Raw genomic sequence first — 20,284 nt, forward strand, 5'->3', positions numbered from 1 at the left:
GTGATGAGCCCAAGCATTGGGGGATAATCGAGAATACACTGATGAACACAAGGATTGGGTGGTAGCTGAGAATGCATTCTAGGGCAAGCCATTTTGCTGCCAACCTATTGCGAGATGAGACAGTTTGGAGGAAGAATATCTGAATGCTATTTACACTCTTGGGACGCATCCAGACTCTTTCTTGAAGGACAGTTAATCAATCAATCAGTCATTTGTTAAGCGCACTACATACCCTTGAGGGTCTCAAGGCGCTGGGGGAGGTGGGGACGCTACTGATCGAACAGCCAGGTCTTTAGTATCCTCCTGAAGGTCAGCAGGTCTTGGGTCTGTCGTAGGCTCAGTCGGAGGGTGTTCCATGTCCTGGCGGCGAGGTGGGAGGAGGATCTCCCACCAGTGGTTGTTCTTCAGATGCGCGGGATGGTGGCGAGTGAGAGGTCGGCAGAGCGGAGATGGCAGTTGGGGGTGTAGAAGGAGAGCCGTCTGTTGAGGTAGGCTGAGCCGGTCTTGTGGAGTGCCTTGTGTGCGTGGATGAGGAGCTTGAAGGATATCCTTTTGTTGACAGGGATCCAGTGTAGGTTTCTCAGGTGGGGGGTGATGTGGCAGTGTCATGGTACATCAAGGAACAGTCATGCTGAGTCGTTTTGGATGCTTTGTAGTCGATTGATGAGCTTGGTCGGGGCACCTGCATAGGGGGCTTTTCCGTAGTCGAGTCTGCTGCTGACGAGGGCCTGGGTGACTGTCTTTCTTGTATCTGTTGGGATCCATCTGTAGATCTTGCAGAGCATGTGGAGGGTGTTGAAGCAGGAGGGGGAGATGGCGTTGACTTGCTTGGTCATTGAGAGCGTTGTGTCGAGGATGATTCCCTGGTTGCGTGCATGGTCGGTGGGGATCGGGGCTGCCCCCAGTGCCGTTGGCCACCAGGAGTCATCCCAGGCTGACGGGTCTCTTGTTTTACACATACATTCTGTACATTGGAAGACAGTTTTGCATTTATAATTTGGTAACAGCTAAATCCTTCAAGAACTTGCATGCTATGTTTCAAAGAGTTGCCACATTTGGAAGTTGCAAATTTCCACAGATAATCAATATTTGGTGGAAGTGTACATGTAATGAGACAAGATGCAAGGTAGGCAACCCCGATAGCTTGATAGAATTCAGAAGCTAATCAAATTAAGCAGTTAGAGCTCAAGAAAGATCAGCCTATAATCAAGATTAATAGAACCAATGTTCTCTGTGATAATCCCTCTATCAAGGACAATGTCGAAGTCTTGTTGACAAAAACTCCTGCCAAACTATGAATTACAGTAAATGATAATTCCTTATCCTTAGTTTCCCTTGTCCTGGCAATAGAATCTTTTGAAATACAGGATATAGTATTGTTTGGTACAGTAGAGAATTAAAAGAAATTATGCATGCATTACCTGTAAAAAATAGCACCATCAACTGATCCGAAAATAAGACAAGAAGTAATGCAAGTGAGAGGCAACATGTGCAGCACATTAAACCACATTCAACAGCGGCTAGAACTATTTGAAAAATGGAAAGACAGCAAAGCTGGATTATTTTAGATTTACTTCACCCACTTTAAAAGTGCAGGAGCTCGAACTGAAGTGCATGGTATTTAGCCAAATGATTATTTGGTCTACCTGAAGTTCCTGTATGTTTCCGATGATTGCTGTACTTCTTCGGCATGCCAACATGCATTCACAAATCTCATATTTGACACAACAATCAGAACATTCTGTAAAGTCCTATCTTCTTTACTCACAAAGCCACTTCTGGGCCTAGTTGCCTCCTAGCTTCCGAAGAGTGTTGCCGGTGGCAGAGGCGGGCTCTATCCACTTAGAGCTTAACTGCTGTCAGTTACACTGCTCGCGCTGTTCTCATAGAGGTTTGTTTTAATTTAGCGACTAAGGCTATTTTTAAAAATGTTCAGTGTATGTTTACCTGATTGCACTTGTATCACTGCACCACACCTTCAGGCTGTTTGTATTCCGCCCACTCCCGCCCCGGTCCGCCGCGTCCAATCATGGGCGTTTGATGCGGAGGGTGAGGAGGAGCCTTGCACTTCCGGGCTCAGGGATCACAGGTCAGCGCTCTAGCGTCGCTGTGAGTGGAAGTCTACTTAAAGGTCAGCTGTGTTATCTCGCGCTGTGGAGAAGAGTGTTGCCGGTGGCAGAGGCGGGCTCTATCCACTTAGCGCTTAACTGCTGTCAGTTACACTGCTCGCGCTGTTCTCATAGCGGTTTGTTTTAATTTAGCGACTAAGGCTATTTTTAAAAACGTTCAGTGTATGTTTACCTGATTGCACTTGTATCACTGCACCACACCTTCAGGTTGTTTGTATTCCGCCCACTCCCGCCCCGGCGCGTCCAATCCTGGGCGTTTGATGCGGAGGGTGAGGAGGAGCCTTGCACTTCCGGGCTCAGGGATCACAGGTCAGCACTCTAGCGACCCCTCCCTACGCTATAAATGTGCTTTGGTCAGCGACCGCGCAGCGGACGCGTGCAGCGGGCGCGCCGGAAGCGCGCCGAAGTCGAGCCAAAGTCAAGCCCGTCTGCGCCCGTCCGCGGCCGGACGGGGCGCGGGGCCATAAACCCTGGCTCTCCTACATCCACCACCATAAGGTATGGCAGACAAGAACTGTTAGATATCCAGCCCAATACTCCCTCATGCTGCAAACACTCTATGAATGCTCTATCGCTAAAGAAATGTACTATAGACACATTTGCCCCAGACAATAATGTAACAACTAACAGTGCGATAAGCACAGTAAAAGCAGCCCTGCTTAACTGCAGATCCCTTCGAAAACACCGCACAGAAATCTTTCACCTACTCGAAGATGACAATATTAAAATCCTGTTTCTCACGGAAACATGGCTGGACGAATACTCAGATCCCCAACATCATTCAGGCCCTACCTCCCGGCTACTCCCTCTCCAGACTGGATAGGAAGGATGGCAGAGGCGGGGGTATTGCCATTGCTACTAAAGCTCCTCTAGAATGCACCCTCTCTCCTATCTCGGTTGACCATAGTGAAGCTGGCTCTTTTACCATCACTACTGGACCGAACCACTCTCTCTCAGGTATCCTCATGTACCGTCCCCCTGGAAGGCTCTATGATTTTACTCCTACTCTTATGGAAGCCTTAACCCATCTAGCACTTAGAAAAACACGAATATTAGTACTAGGTGACTTAAATGTCCATTTTGACGACCCCCTCGGTAAGGAGGCGGTAGACAACAAATCTAGTTACTCTCCCTACAACTAGAGTTAAAAAATAACGATCCGTCACACCATTTACAGGACATTTATTGGACCCTGTATTTGGCAACTGGAAGGGAGTTTAGACCCTATCTCCCCAGCCAGTACCCTGGTCTGATCATTTCATTATCCCTATACAACTCCAACTAGATGGAACTGAGCATCACAAACAAAGCTCACAGCGATATAATCGCAGGAAATGGAAAAACTTCTCTATAGAATCTTTCACAAAAATCCTCCAAGACGCGGGGCCTCCTAGAGGATCCGACTGTGAGACAGCATATGAACACCTACAAGAATGCATCACGAAAGCTCTGGACATTACTGCCCCTAATCGCACTGTAACTAACGCCACAAGGACTAAAAAAACGGCCCCGTGGTTCAGTCAGGAGCTCCAGCTTGCCAAAACTGCTTGTAAAAAGCTCGAAAGAGAATGGCGTCACAACTTCTCCCCTGAAATCAAAGCCCGGTATAAAGCAGTGCAAAAAGAATATAATAAAAAGATACGCGTGTCCAAAGTATTTCACTATAATAACCGGATCTTGGAAGCTGAAAACTCCTCGAAGGAGCTCTTCCAGATTTTCAAGGAAATCTCAATAATCGACTCCAATTCCACTTCCCATAATGACTCAGTGGAAACCTGTAATAAAATTGCTAAGTATTTCTCTGGCAAAATCACGAACATATATGCTAATTTCTCTAGCAACATAAAACCTGGTACTGACTTTGCAGAGAGTGAAGACCATATACGTACACAATCCTGCTTATCTGTTTTTTCCGTTCCTCCTGCTGAAATCCTAGTGACAACTTGCAAAAGCATCAAATCCGGCTCTCCACGAGATCCCGCTCCACCTAAAATTTTAGCAGCCAGCCTTTCGGTCTTAGAGCCCCACTTCAGACATATGCTCCAAATATCTTTTTCCACTGCCTGCTTACCTGCAGAATGGAAGAAAGCTATAGTGCTCCCCATCAAAAAAACCCCCAACATGAGTCAGGACATATTGGAGAACCTACGCCCAATCTCCCTGCTACCCTATCTAGCAAAACTAGCAGAGAAAGTAGCCAATGTCCAACTTATGGCCCATCTCGAAGCCCAAAATGCCTTTCACACATCGCAGTCGGGCTTCAGATCGAGCTTCTCCACAGAGACAGCACTCCTGAGAGCAACTGAAACTCTGCGGGAAGGAGCCGACGAGGGCAAGACCATGGCTCTCATCATGCTGGACCTCAGCGCCGCGTTTGACACTGTAGCACACTCCATCTTGCTACAGTGTCTAAACAGAGCGGGGGTCACCAAAGAAGCTCTGGGATGGCTGAAGGCCTTTCTTACCAACAGGAGTTTTCAGGTCCAGAGAGGGACTTTCCTCTCGGACAGCATGACATTAGAACAGGGGGTACCTCAGGGCTCTGCCCTGAGTCCCACCCTGTTCAACCTGTACATGGCACCGTTGGCAGAGGTGGTCGAATCGTTCGGCGTAGAGCTTGTCTCTTACGCCGACGATACTCAACTTCTGATCTCCCTATCTCAAGCTCCCTCCTCCGAGGCCGACAATTTTAAATCCTGCATGAGCAAGCTTGCAGCTTGGATGACCGAACACTGCCTCAAATTAAATGGCACAAAAACTGAGGTACTCATAATAGGAGGAAAAGACACAAAATGGACTAAAGACTGGTGGCCTACCTGTCTGGGACCCTTACCAACTCCCAGTCAGGAAGCTAAGAACTTGGGTGTCTGGATAGACAACAAGCTCTCCTATGACAGCCATGTCAAAAAAACAGTAGGTAAGTGCTTTGGAGTCATGAAAACTCTTAATCGCACCCTGGACTTGCTCCCTTTGAACTCCAGGCGCACCATGACTCAGGCACTCATTACCTCCCGAATAGACTATGGCAACGTGCTGCTGCTGGGCACTTCTGAAAAAAACATCAGAAGATTACAAGTCTTGCAAAACTCAGCTGCACGCCTAGTGCTAAGACTCCCCCGAAGAGCTCCTTCCAGACCTTCCCTGGCTACCCTCCACTGGTTGCCTATCGGTAAGAGGATACTATTCAAAGCACTCCTCTGGTGCCACAGGATTATCCATCAAAAAGCCCCCTCCTACATGTCCTATCTAGCTTTACCGTACGAGCCTAACAGATCCCTTCGTTCCAAGGGAATGGGTCCGCTTAAAACATCGCTCCCAAAAAAAGCTAGAATGGGAGGTAGGTCCTTCCGCACTCTTGCAGCTAAGAAGTGGAATACCCTCCCCATGAACATCAGACTAGATAAAAATGAGGCTTCCTTCATAAAATTGTTGAAAACCTATCTTTTCACTCTCTAGCTGCCTGTTTTCTGTATCCGCCCTCCTAAGACTCTCTCTCCACAGCGCGGGGACACGCCGGGAGGCGTCACCAGGCGCTTTACAAACCCCTTTAATAATAATAATAATAAAATAATAATAATAATAATAATTAAGGTACTGTTATAAGACTTTGAAGCCTTTGTGATTGATGAGAAAGATATCCCTTGTTATAAGTCCATCTATTAGGTGGGCAGTGTGGAATAGAAGATACTTTTATGACACTATCAGACCTGATTCATACCAGACATACTGAGGGTTGTTTCTTCTATGCTGCTTTTGTGACTTTTAAACAACGTTCAATAAGGTGGACCTTAACACACTGTGACAAAAATTAAACATGAGGAATTTGAGAATTTTGCTGAGTGAAGTTATTTCCCTTAATAATGAAACATGGGTAAATGTCGAATTGGGTTCATCTTTATTCACATAAGCTATGCCTATTTTAAATCAGGTCCAAAAGAATGTTTACTGTCTGTACTTTTATTTAATTTACCGCTGACCTTCGCATTTTTTTTCTCAAAGTAAATCTTCCCCTCCCCCCAATTTGGAAATCTTCCACTACCCTTTTTACATTGTGCTGACAGCACTGTCCTTTTAGACCAAACATCAATTGGAATTCAAATAAACCTTCTGGCTTTGGAATATTTCTGTCTCATAAACAAACCAATTACCAACTTTAAAAAAATTGCTTTCTTTAGCAGGAGAAAATTTCTACACAAGTCCAATGTTCATTGAGCAACCCAAAACGTGAATCGGCCCCAGCATAAAAGTGTCTTGGTGTTTAATTTGGGGAGAAAGAAGGGGCAAGACTCTAATGTATAGAACTAAAATATAAAGCTCTAGCTTTAAATGCCTCTGGTGATGTAATGGTCATCTGTGAGTCTTAATGAGACTAGCCCAAGGCTCATAAGCAAACCTGCATGAGACGACTGTTCTAGGTTAAGATTGTATAAGTTTATTCAGAAATATATTAATTACAAAAAACAATAAATAATAAATAAAACATAATTATTCAGCCATTTAGGAATTAGCATTACTGCAAACAATCAAAGTATAATCCTACTGCATGACTAATATAATGTTAGTCTGCAGAAATCCCATCGGAAGACTAAGGACTGATTACGAGTTTGGCAGTCCGTGTACAGTGGCTGTCGTGGAGCAACCCACAAGTGGTCCAACAACCGTCTCGAGAGTACAGCGATCAGGCCACAATAGGACGGCCACAACCACCAAGTATCAGCGATCTCTGCTGGTTTCACAGTAGCCAGAGGGCAGCAATATGCTGGTGGTCATGCTGTGGCACAACCAAGCAAATTACGAGTTTCCTCACAGTCCACTCTTTTCATGGCGTAGAGCCTGCCATGAAAAGGGTGGTGGTGAGGACACTTAGGGAACCCTACAGGGCCCTTGTTCTCTCAAGGTTATGGAAAACATGCAGGGGGGCAAATGGTGTGGCCCCCTATCTGGATGCACCCTTTCCTGCACAGCATGTACAGTCCATGCCGTGCAGGAATGGGCTTTGGCGCTCCCATTGCGGTGCATTTTTAATAGGCACCACTGTGGTGATGCCAAAGGACCACCCACCAGACCACGAGATAACTCATATTAAGCGGGACGGTAATGTGGCAGCCCACACCACCAAACTCATAATCAGGCCCTAAGTGTTAGGTCAATAAACAGGGTAGTGTACCATCTGCTCAGATAAAAGACCAGGACAGTTTTTGGCTCATCTACAAAATAGCACAGCTTTTATAAGGTTTCAGATACAGAAGCCACACACACTTCATAGCATATTATGACATACTAATACTGTTTCTAATATCTGAACCCTCTCTGGGCGCTCTAACAGTTTTAACGGATTCCTGATTTCCTTTTTGCCAGCTAAATTGCTTTCTCACCTTTGTGCCGACAATGGACCTTGAGGCGAAGCCTTCCCAGTGCCCAAACCATCATCACCTTCTCTCGCGCGGACTGCCGGGGCACTACAACCCCCAGAAGGCAATGCGGCCACGAGAGCACCAGCGCCACCTACAAAAGCACCGGTGAGCCCGCGCTGTGCGGGACGCGCACGGGCAAAGCCCAGGACAACGGCGGGCCTTTCCTATGCGTGTTAGAAGCTGGAAGAGGCAGGGCCGAACCTACCCTCTTGGTCCCTCCCTTTGAGATCTACGTGGGATGGCTAAGTGAGACTGTAAGATTCTCCTTCTTACAAATATATACCCAAATATCACAGAAACTATTTACCTACAAGAGTGACCGCATTCAGGGACTGAGTGTGGAACTGAGTGTGTTCTAATTGTACATTCTATATATCTGTGTCTGGTACTGACTGTCTGGTTAAAAGGTGGGCTGAAACAGCGTGGAGGAGGCTGGGCTGGGCCCTGTTCCTTGGTTTTGTTTTTTAATTGATTTTATTTTAATGGATCAATTGCCAAGCTAAAATTGTGACTCCTAGTATATATTTATAGTCGAAGATTTAACTTTTATTACTGATCTAGCTCTGGTATACGTGCTTGGTATAATAATAAAAAGAGATAGCAAAAAGGAAGCTGAATAAATCGATTTTTGGGCAATCTACTTTGAAGTTGAAATCATACAATATGTCGTTAATGAAATATTTAACCGGGCGGTGGGAGCAATTGAAAAGCAAATATCCAGTGTTGAAGATGCCCTAACAAAGGACAAGGAGCCCTTAAATTCTGCGGAATGCAGCAGGACATCAGGCTCCCTTCGAGAATTGTCTCCTGAGTTGATTAATCCCCCAAAATACCCACGGATGTGATAAATGGCTGTATCCTTATAGGTGGAGATGAGATCTCGTCAGACGACCCTTATGTGTCATCGCTTCCACCATCTAAGAGAGCCTGTACTAAGATCAAGAAAGTTCGACCTATAAGTCTCCCACCTGTGGTCCATGTAAATACCCCAACCCATAAATATCTTGCCCCTGTAAAAAATTCTGTGTCGACGAAGACAGCTACAGGGGCCACCAAAGTAAGGAAAAGGGTAAATCAGGCAAAAAACAATATAACCTGTAAAAGTAACCATAAGGGGCAAGGAAATAATAACATTGCTCCTGAAATTGAGAGTCTTTTTTCTGCTGTAACCATTAACATAAGGGCTCCTATTGATCCAAAGGAGAACAGGTTAAGCCAGATAGAGTTAAGCCAAATTACCATCATGAACAAAATAAGCAAATTAGCTTCTAGATTACCTATGTTGAATGGAACGGAGGGTGGCAAAAAAGGTATTGTGAAGACTTCCCGCACTGTAATCCATGGAGGTAATGACCACAGCAACGTATTACAATCATTAAGGGAGGGTACTGTATCAAAGGGCAATGGGCCATTTAATCACGAAGGAATGGGGGGAGTAGGAGGTATTAATAAAGAAAATAAGGGGATGTTGCCGACTAATTTTTTTAATTTAGATCAAAGGGATGTAGCATCGACTCCCCAAGGGGTCCATCGAGAAACCAATACTTTAAATCTCCCACCCGCCACGGCCTCCTACACTATCATCTTAGCAAATGTCCCATTGATAAATGAGCATGACAAAGAATCATGGGCAACCTTGCGGTATAAGTCCATCCACCACCTGGGCAATAAGAACGGCTTAACGAAGTAGATGTTCAAGGCATTTAAGATGGTGAGACGGGTCTCCTGGGTATGCATGGGTAGGAAGGTCCTAATGGGAGATTGTGTAGTTTCAACCTGGGTTCCCCTGTTCTGGTTCGTAAAATCTTGAACCGCTCTGGAACTAATATACTGAGTAGGGAACAAATAAATGTCCTCCCCATGGGATTTTTCTATCGCCCATGTATGACTGAGAGGCGAAACCCGTACTTGGGTAACCCCCACTATGTAAACAACCAGACCTACAATATAGCGGTAAAAAATAGATTTGAATTGTTGCAGTATTTAGAGGATGTGGATTGACATGATGGCCATATCTGTGAAAAGGATAGCCGCGAGTTAAAAAGGAATATGGATAACAATCCGGGAAAAGAAATTGACCAACAAGTTTGTCAGAGTGGGGCTCTTGTCTCCTGTTTTTTGAAGTTGGTACCCTCCAAGAACCAGGCACAGAAAAATTACCAAGAAACTCACATGAAAAATGATCCTTTGTTTACTGTTAATTTAGCTATAATCCCGGATGAACCAACTATTAACGAAAAAGGGGTTCCCCTGAACTGGTCTACCATAGATAGAACATTTATTGATAGCCCCATTCGAGTGGAAACAACGCGGGTATATGCAGGTAAAGAATATGACAAGGTCACTAGTTCTACACCTAATTTTGGGTCTGTCAAAATTCTATCCTGTAATATTTGTGGCCTTGATTCAAAAGTTGCAAACATTGTTTGGGGTGATTTTGTCCGAAATTATGATATTTTATGTCTACAAGAGACATGGTTAATATCCGAGCAACATCGGGACGGTTATAAAACATTCCATGTCCCTGCATTACGGTCATCTTATGGGAGAAATAAGGGGGGTATACATGTTTATATATCAAACATGCTTATAGTCCAGAATATTAAAATGACTAAAAGTACTCCCTACTATCAAATGGTCTCCATTCTTCTGCCATCACACATAAAGTTGTTAATTGTAAACTTTTACAATAATATCAACCAAGATAAGTATGCGGATGTGTTAAAAAGCCTCAGTGAGGACCTAACCGATCAAGTAACCGCTAAGGGGAAAGAGGTAATCCTGATATGGGGAGGGGACTTTAACACAAGCATTTGTGTGGGATAGGCAAAAATAACAAAGATGAGAATGGATTCACTAAGCATTTTGTTCATACGGATAGAGGGGGAGAAATTTAACGAAATTGTAGCAACGCTCGATCTTGGGTTTGTAAATACAATGTGTTCTAAAACTGCCAATGTTGCCCCTACTTATATTGGACGGGTTTTAGAACTGTGATTGATTTTATCATCATGCCAATACGTTATGCCAAATTGACCAACAAGTTTGTCAGAGTGGGGCTCTTGTCTCCTGTTTATTGAAGTTGGTACCCTCCAAGAACCAGGCACAGAAAAATTACCAAGAAACTCACATGAAAAATGATCCTTTGTTTACTGTTAATTTAGCTATAATCCCGGATGAACCAACTATTAACGAAAAAGGGGTTCCCCTGAACTGGTCTACCATAGATAGAACATTTATTGATAGCCCCATTCGAGTGGAAACAACGCGGGAATATGCAGGTAAAGAATATGACAAGGTCACTAGTTCTACACCTAATTTTGGGTCTGTCAAAATTCTATCCTGTAATATTTGTGGCCTTGATTCAAAAGTTGCAAACATTGTTTGGGGTGATTTTGTCCGAAATTATGATATTTTATGTCTACAAGAGACATGGTTAATATCCGAGCAACATCGGGACGGTTATAAAACATTCCATGTCCCTGCATTACGGTCATCTTATGGGAGAAATAAGGGGGGTATACATGTTTATATATCAAACATGCTTATAGTCCAGAATATTAAAATGACTAAAAGTACTCCCTACTATCAAATGGTCTCCATTCTTCTGCCATCACACATAAAGTTGTTAATTGTAAACTTTTACAATAATATCAACCAAGATAAGTATGCGGATGTGTTAAAAAGCCTCAGTGAGGACCTAACCGATCAAGTAATCGCTAAGGGGAAAGAGGTAATCCTGATATGGGGAGGGGACTTTAACACAAGCATTTGTGTGGGATAGGCAAAAATAACAAAGATGAGAATGGATTCACTAAGCATTTTGTTCATACGGATAGAGGGGGAGAAATTTAACGAAATTGTAGCAACGCTCGATCTTGGGTTTGTAAATACAATGTGTTCTAAAACTGCCAATGTTGCCCCTACTTATATTGGACGGGTTTTAGAATTGTGATTGATTTTATCATCATGCCAATACGTTATGCCAATTTGGGGAAAAATGTGTGACTCACCCAACTGGATTAAGTGATCACCTGCCCCTTTGTGTTGATATATTACTACCTGGCAATAACACTAGTTCTACTATAGAGCGTTTGGTATGGGCTCAAGATCTAGTGTTGTCCTGACAAAATGGCTTTTCGATGGGGGTCAAAAGATCCTATGTTGACAAACAAAAATATAGTAACTAAGGCTCTGACACCTAGTTTGACATGCCTAAACAAGGACACTTCTTATGCCGATGTACTAAAAGCTTTCATGCAGATTACACAAACTATCCAAAAGATCATGATTACCCCTATTAATAAGAAACAAATAAAGGGGAATGGATGATTTGACAGCCAGTGTACAAAAACACCCATACTTCTTAAGGCTGCACTTAGGACACCAATTAGGGATGGTGAGAAAATTAGAGCTTATAGGAAGGCCTATAACCTAGCAAGAAAAAAATCAAAAAACAGAAATAAAAGAACATGCGTGGGCTAATTTGTAACAGACCTCCCAGTGTAGAGATTCTTGTTCATTTTGGCATGTGGTGAATGCCCCTTTTTTCATAAATAGGGAAAAGTGCAAGGCTGGAAATTGCTATTGATGACAATAATTGGATCCAATTCTTTTCCAAGGTCTATAGCAAGGAGAAAAATGGTGTTGTAAGCCATTCTGGGAATTGGGAGGCAGAAGCATATAAACAGGCACAATTACTGATCGCAATTGAGATCGCCCTTGAGGAAATATTATTGGCAATCAATCAAAGTAAAGGAAATAAGGCCCCTGGTCGATGGGATTCCAATTGATTTATTTAAGACGACCAGTGATCTTTGGGCCCCATTTCTGACACGAGTTTTGGAGGCTTGGTGTTCAGAAGGGTTCATAAAATCTTGGTCCGAATCAGTGATCGTACCCATCTACAAAAAAGGGGACCATGAAAACCCTTCTAGTTACAGGCCAATATCACTTTTGGAATCTCTAATGAAAGTGGCAGGAAGGGTGGTATTAAGAAACTCCAAATTTGGGCTGAAGAAAATAACATTTTAAGCCCTGTTCAATATGGGTTTAGGGAAGGGATGGGCATGGTAGAGCAGATTTTAAACTTTACACTATTCCAAGGGAAGTACACACAAGCAAAGACTGGGCGCCTGTATGTAATATTCGCAGACCTTACGGCCGCCTTTGATTGTGTTGAGCACAACAAGCTATCAAGCACTCTTGAGGACATACGGGTTGAGCCAGCTATTGTGCAATTTTTAAGACAATTGTACTCAGGAGGTGCAGCCAAAGTGAGATATGGCCTCAAGGGAGAATGCACCAAATCATTCAGCGTAGAGAGGGGAGTTAGACAAGGCTGCGTTTTGGCCCCTTTCCTCTTTTCCATATATACTAACACTTTGGAGGAGGAATTGAGGGCCAATGTAATAGACTCTCCTAGACATAACAACAAGCAGGTCGTCTCCCTTGTCTACACGGATGATGCGGTTCTAATGGCCAGAACTAAGATTGGCATCCGGAAAGCACTTTCCACTTATATTGAGTTTATGGCCAGTAGGGGCCTAAAACTCAACGCTAAAAAAACATTTGCGATGATGTGCAGAAAAGGACAAAATAAGGCCAGGAACCTAGCAGTGGGTGATGTTAATATCGAATATACTAAAACCTTTTCATATCTAGGTGTACTCCTAGAGGGAGCAGGCTCCTGGGGTCCAGCAGTTAGGAGCAGGACCCTCTCATTCAGAAGATCGACCATGGCACTGATGAACTTTGCACAAAAAATAGGAAGATACCTAAGAGATCCTAATAAAAATATATATAGCAAAGTGCAGGAGCATAGCAATGTACGGGGCGGGTATCTGTTTTTTTTTAATGTGGCGTCCATTCAAATTGTTAAAAACATCCTTTTAAGATATATTCTTGCGGTCCCACAGAGTGCATCTGTTTTTAATTGTCATGCAGAACTTATATTAGAAAGCTTTTTATGATTTAAGTAAACCGGAGTAATATGACAATCCTGAGGAGGTATGTGCAATATCCAAAAAAGGCATTAAACCAATTATGCTTGAGTCACTTTGAACTGTTAAGATTAACAGTGGAAATTAATCAAAAATCTGTCATCCAACATCAGATGACTCTGGCCTGTTATAGGATTCAAACCTATTGTGTTATTGCCTGAGGGGTTTTGATAGATACATCCTAACACGGTTTAGATTTTAATATTGTCATCGCCTAGTGACGTTTCCAAATAAAAATGACTGGTCTAGGGATTTGGCACTCTGCCCTGGTGACAATGTCTCCCAGCAAATGACAATCCACGTGGTATTATTTTGTAATTACTACATTCAAGAACGAGTAAGGTGGATTAAGCAATACTTGAAACAGGGTGCATGGTGGCAATATCGCCCAGCTCATTTATCTTTGCAACAATTGGATAATAAATATTGCACTGTAATTATGACTGGTCTTTTAAAGAGCATATTGAAGAAGTGGAATGTAATAACTTGTTAGCCATAGCATGGAAAGAAATAAGTGCCATTTTGTAAGGCATATTCTTTTATATATTGCAGATGTACAGTTTTTATTTATTGTTTGTTTAGAATGATGTATTTTAGGGAGGACTCTGCATGAATTTGAATATTATTTTTACTGCTGCTTTTATCATTTTGTATTTCTTCTAAAATCGAATAAAGCATAATTTGACTTTGACTTTGACTTTCTGAACCCATCATTATTTTGGTAAACAAGATATATTCAGAGACAACTACTTCCTAATGCATTCCATTGGGTAAGCTATGCATAACTAAATAAAGAAGCAAAGTGACATTGTATGTAACATAGCAATATAAGGGTTGTTCAACTAATGAATGGCAGTCACAGTATGATGGCAGGAAGCGTTGATCAGTTACAAACGAAAGAAATATCATGTGCATAGCTTTTTCAATAGAACACACATAATATATTACAGATGCCACAGAATGAGGCTTCTTCTCATTGATTTACCTGAATGGAAAAATAGCAAGCATACAGAAAGAGAAAGGCTTGCACTGGGATGATAGCTGTCAATGCAAGCTGGGTAACGGCAAGTCAGAACCACTTTCCATTAAGCATTTTTCTAATGAGTAAAAACACCTACACCTCCTTCCTGAAGTAGGGCACGAAATTTCTGAGGTCTTGGGGTAGACCATACCTTGACTTTATGTCTTCAAAACTAATGCCAACCTGTAACTTCGCGCAATAAGGACAATCCACACAAGAGCCCCACTGTAACAACAAGCACAATACACACACAGCCACACACAACACACAGCCAGGGACCCAGGCAATGTAAGATTGGGTGACAAGGAACACACAACACCAGTGTACTCCCACAGCCCACACAATTGCATACAACCATCCACACAGGTAAAGAGAAAACAAACAACAGGCATACAACTCCTGGCTGACACATGTGTCTCTCACACTATACAGGGGCACACATGCATACACTACAAACTTACACCCTTCACACTGCACGCCTCTGCTACACCCAACACCATACATGACGTGTAAGCCATGCCACCAGGACTAATGTCCAAAACAAGATGACTATACACATACACGCCTGGGCATAAATAAAGGAAAACACAAACTTACCTCATGACATCACAGCCAGCAACAAACCCACTGAACCGCAGCCCACCCTGTGCTGCCTGTGTCCCCCAACATGACCTGTGAACAGTGTATGCAACATTAGTAAATCACCAACAAGAGAACTGCAGTCCTGTAAAATAGCCATCACAGGGTACAACATCAGTAGTGGCAGAATGGACTCAAGACCCTGACACCCCTGTTTACAAATCAGATGGCTACAAAGAGCCTTGCAAGGTTGAAATGATGAATAGAGCATGTTACACAGTCAAGCTAATGCAAACAAGAAAATGACTGTATTCAGCAAGGAGACTGATAAAACACACACCAGAAGTAACTGTATTTATTCACAAATTGCACAGAACTAGCAATACAACATCAGTAGACAACAGAAAGCCACAAAATCATGTACAAATGGCAGAGACTAAGGACAAGTGAAACACAAACAATAAGGCCAGAGTCCATGGCAGGGGAAACAGCAAGTACACAAGAGGCTGCACAGGGGAGAGTACAGCACATAAGAACAACAGGCCCATAGTCCATGGCAGGTGAGACAGCAAGTACATGAGAGGCTGCACAGGGGAGAGTACAGCACATCAGAGCAACAGGCCCAGAGTCCATGGCAGGTGAGACAGCAAGTACATGAGATTCTGCACAGGGGAGAGTACAGCACATCAGAGCAACAGGCCCAGAGTCCATGGGAGGTGAGACAGCAAGTACATGAGAGGCTGCACAGGGTTGAGTACAGCACATCAGAGCAACAGGCCCAGAGTCCATGGCAGGGGAGAGTACAGCACATCAGAGCAACAGGCTCAGAGTCCATGGCAGGTGAGACAGCAAGTACATGAGAGGCTGCACAGGGGAGAGTACAGCACATCAGAGCAACAGGCTCAGAGTCCATGGCAGGTGAGACAGCAAGTACACGAGAGGCTGCACAGGGGAGAGTACAGCACACCAGAGCAACAGGGCCAGCAACACACACAGGTCGCAAACAATGGTCTTCACTAGCACACTTGTGTGGGGCACAGGCGCATGAGTGTGTTGACAACTCACTCCTGGCTGTCATGAGGACTGGGACCTGGCTGTGTTTTGTGGACAGCAGGCGCACTTAACTGGGCTGAAAGAGGCCCATGTGATGTGGTCTGCAAGGTGGAGGGTTGTGTGGACCAGGTGGCACAGTGGCACGTGGAGGTGGAGTCATGCACACCCCTGACACAGTGTGGGTGGGAGAGGTTGGAGGGGTGAATGGTACATGAAAAGGCTTCCCTGTTTTGGGGTTGATGGGAAATGGTGATGGCACAATAGGCACACACACCAACTGTCCCACATCAGGGGCAGACACTGCCACTCCCTCTGGTGATGTGCTTGATCCTGCAGAACGCTTTGGCTGGCTACGCCTCCGAACCACCTTACCCTCTCCGGAAGGTGTACCCCCTACAGTGCCCACCTTCCCACTTCCCCCAGGGGTGGTGTTTACAGTGCCCTCCTGTCCCTTCTTGCCAGAGCTGGTCACAACACTGGCCTCCTTCCCCTTGATTGCTGGCCTGGACCCAACACTGGCCTCCTTTCCCTTGATCACTGGCCTGGAACCAACACTGGACTCCTTTCCCTTGATCACTGGCCTGGACCCAACACTGGCCTCCTTTCCCTTGATCACTGGCCTGGACACAACACTGGCCTCCTTTCCCTTGATCACTGGCCTGGACCCAACACTGCCCTCCTTTCCCTTAATCGCTGGGCTGGTCACAACAGGGCTCCCCTCTGCCTCAATGACTGGGCGGGTCACAACAGGGCTCTCCTCTGCCTCAATGACTAGGCTGGTCACAACAGGGCTCTCCTCTGCCTCAATGACTGGGCTTGTCACAACAGGGCTCTCCTCTGCCTCAATGACTGGGCTGGTCACAACAGGGCTCTCCTCTGCCTCAATGACTGGGCTGGTCACAACAGGGCTCTACTCCACATTCCTCGATGTACTTTGTTTTGGGGTTGATGTGGCGGGTGGTTGTGTCCCTCTGCTCCCCCCCGGTGTACTCATAACATGCCGCACATCCTCTGTGGGCATAGGACAGTCAATTACTGGAGATGCCTCTGCATCAAATGAGCCTGATGTCTGCCACAATGATCTTCTGGCATTGCTCTCCTGTGACTTTTCCTTGTCTGTGCATATTGGGGGGCCCTGCTCTTCTTCGGGGATGGAGTCTGTGGATGTTATTGTTTTGTTTGGGACTGACGTGTGCTCCTAGTGTTGTATCTTGTAGGTGATGTAGTTGCCAAGAAGGGACTGTGATCTGATGTGGCCACTGAATGGCTGGTCGTCGCAGGCACATGAGCTTCAATGGAAGCATGTGCTTGTCGGAGGGCTGCTGTGACTGTGGCTGACAATGCCTGGACTGTACGGTGTAGCCCACCCACGTCAGAGTGTATGCCCTCCATGAATGCAATCACCTGGCCTAATTTGTTATTGTGTGCACTGAAGGCATTGAGCAGGGCGGTCTGGCCCACGCATATTTGGCGCAGGACCTCTACGCACTCTGCACTGAGGGCAGCAGGGGTGACAGCTGCAGGGGCAGCAGTGCCATGTGTGAATGTCACTCTTCCCCTCTTAGTAACAAGGACACGGCCAGCACCAGAGGAAGTGGATGGGAGGCTGGGCACTGGCTGCTGGTTGTCAGATGCAGCAGCAGACTCCCCATCCCCTGTGCCTGCTAACATGGATGCATCACCGCTGGCATCAGATGAAATGGTACTCTGTCTCTCAGCCACGGATTCCTCCTGCATACTCCTGTCACCCTCAGAAGTGCTGTTTAGCTCACTCTCACTTGGCTCAGTCTCACTAGGCTCCACTGTCGCTGTCGTGCTGGTCTCGCCACCACTTGTCTCCGGATCATGTTCCGCCGTGCTGTCTTGCGATTCTGCATTAGTGAGAGAAACAGGGTCGTGTAAGTGTCATCATCTTGTTACACGATTACAGATCAATGCAGCACTGTACAGGCCTTGGGCTACATGCCAATCATCACACCCTGCAATCACTATTCAGATACACACCATATATTCCACAACAGTGCCTGTCATGCCCACAAACTGCCTGGAGTGAGCCATGTCGATGCCAAACATCACAACACCCTGCCAGTGGATGGAGTGCCCCGACCCCACTTACACCTGCCCCATGGACATGATGTTGCCACTACACTCATCACCACTGACAGCTATACATTGAACAAGAGGAAAAGCACCCATCCCGACAGACCACGCACGGAACCTAGGCGTTATCCTGTATTCTTCACTTTCAATGAACAGACAAGTCAGCGCCGTCTCCTCATCCTGCTTCAACATTCTTCGCATGCTCAAAAAAACATTTAGCTGGATCCCCACCGAAACCAGAAAAACAGTCACCCATGCTCTGGTCACGAGCCGACTGGACTACGGAAACACCCTCTACGCAGGTACTACCGCTAAACTCCAGAAAAAACTCCAACGAATCCAAAACGCCTCAGCCAGGATCATATTAGACATCCCGCGTAACGAACACATCTCTGGTCACCTGAAAAACCTCCACTGGCTACCCGTCAATAAGAGGATCACTTTCCGACTTCTAACCCACGCACACAAATCACTCTACGATATCGGACCAGAATGCCTCAACTCACGACTGTCCTTCTACACCCCCTCCCGCCAACTACGTTCTTCCAGCCAAGCGCCCGCCACCGTACCTCGCATCAACAAGACCACCATGGGAGGTAGATCCGTCTCATACCTGGCAGCTAAAACATGGAACTCACTCCCCACTTACCTTCGCCTTACCCAGAACCACCTAGCATTCAGAAAGCAACTTAAAACGTGGATATTTGACAAGTAATCCTCCTCCCCTCCCTAAGCGCCTTGAGACCCTCTGGGTATGTAGTGCGCTATATAAATTCTTTGACTTGACTTGACTACCACACACACCTGTACTCACTTCACATGCCACGATGCCAACCAGGCCACAGAAAGCACCATGTGCCAATCTGTGTTCACATTGTCATCAGATGTGTGGTCCTCAAACAGAATGGTGCATGCAAAGTAGACAGACATGGAGTCACACTCATGAAGTGGACACTGCAGTTCGGCACAATATGGACTCCCCACACCATCCCAATGAAGAGTGACCATGTGGCCACAATAAATCTGTCACGGATTGAGGACTGCAGGCAGGAGCAGCGCAGTAAGGCCATGGTGGGCCAATGCCTCATACAGGCACACATGGCAGTCGCCACTCACATCACACATCACAGCATGGCAACACACGCACATCATATGTGTCACCGCTGCCACAGGCCCTGTACACATGCATCCACTCCCAGACACACTATCCCTCCCCAGATACTCACCATCTCTGTCTTGCAGCTGATGCCCCTTCAGACGTGCAGCCAGGTCTGGATTGGTCACTGCCAGTATGCTTCCCATCTGCGGAGTCATGGTTCGCCGTGCCAAATGCCCTGTGCGTGGTAGCATCTCCAAGGTCATCTCTGCCACTTGCTTAGCCAGCTGGCTGATGTCGTCCCACCTCTTGTGACAGAGTGTGTGTCGTCTGTTTGATACTCCCAGGGCTCGCACCTTTGCTGCTATGGCCCTCCACACGGCCTTACGTTGGTGTGGCTTGAGCTGAACGTATGAGAAATAAGAAGGGCAAAAGAACATTTATGACATGTGAAAAATCAGCATCTCTCAGCACAGCAGCCACACACTGACTCAGGACTCACAGTAACCTCCCTCCCTCTATAACTGTTGGTACCCTCACGAGGGCACTCAGCTTGACATAAACATTAGTGATTGCATGCACACATTGTGGTTCCTAGTCTCAATGACATTCACACAAATGCATGATGCCTCAACACAAATGCATCAGCAGCAGTGTGTAAATCAGTAATTGTAGAGGGCACTGATGGGGCATATCTAATATTCAGTGTGCAGCTACTGTAGCAGGTGAGTCTCTTGATGTACATCGCCTAGCAGTGCTGCCACGGAACCTACTCTGTGGGTCACACTGACTCTGACTATATGGGCACCCACAAATATCCTCACAAGCATTCACTGTCCTTCCATCTAAAAGGACAAAAACCGTTGGTTCTGTATGTGCGACAATGTAAC

At 45.4% G+C, this 20,284-nt stretch overlaps 1 protein-coding gene across 1 annotated transcript in view; it reads right to left on the reverse strand.

Annotated features, from left to right (window-relative positions):
* LOC147728597 (uncharacterized) overlaps nucleotides 1–19,834 on the reverse strand; it is a 51,201-nt gene extending 31,367 nt beyond the window's left edge. The window contains exons 1-2 of the mRNA XM_086963822.1: nucleotides 19,525–19,834; nucleotides 17,603–18,069 (exon numbers count right to left, since the gene is read on the reverse strand). Coding sequence (XP_086819948.1) covers nucleotides 17,603–18,069; nucleotides 19,525–19,834 — 777 coding nt within the window. The remainder of the gene's footprint in view (nucleotides 1–17,602; nucleotides 18,070–19,524) is intronic.
* Between the last annotated feature and the right edge of the window lie 450 nt (nucleotides 19,835–20,284).

This window comes from Lissotriton vulgaris, chromosome 3_1, assembly GCF_964263255.1.
Source record: "Lissotriton vulgaris chromosome 3_1, aLisVul1.2, whole genome shotgun sequence".
Classification (NCBI taxonomy): domain Eukaryota; kingdom Metazoa; phylum Chordata; class Amphibia; order Caudata; family Salamandridae; genus Lissotriton; species Lissotriton vulgaris.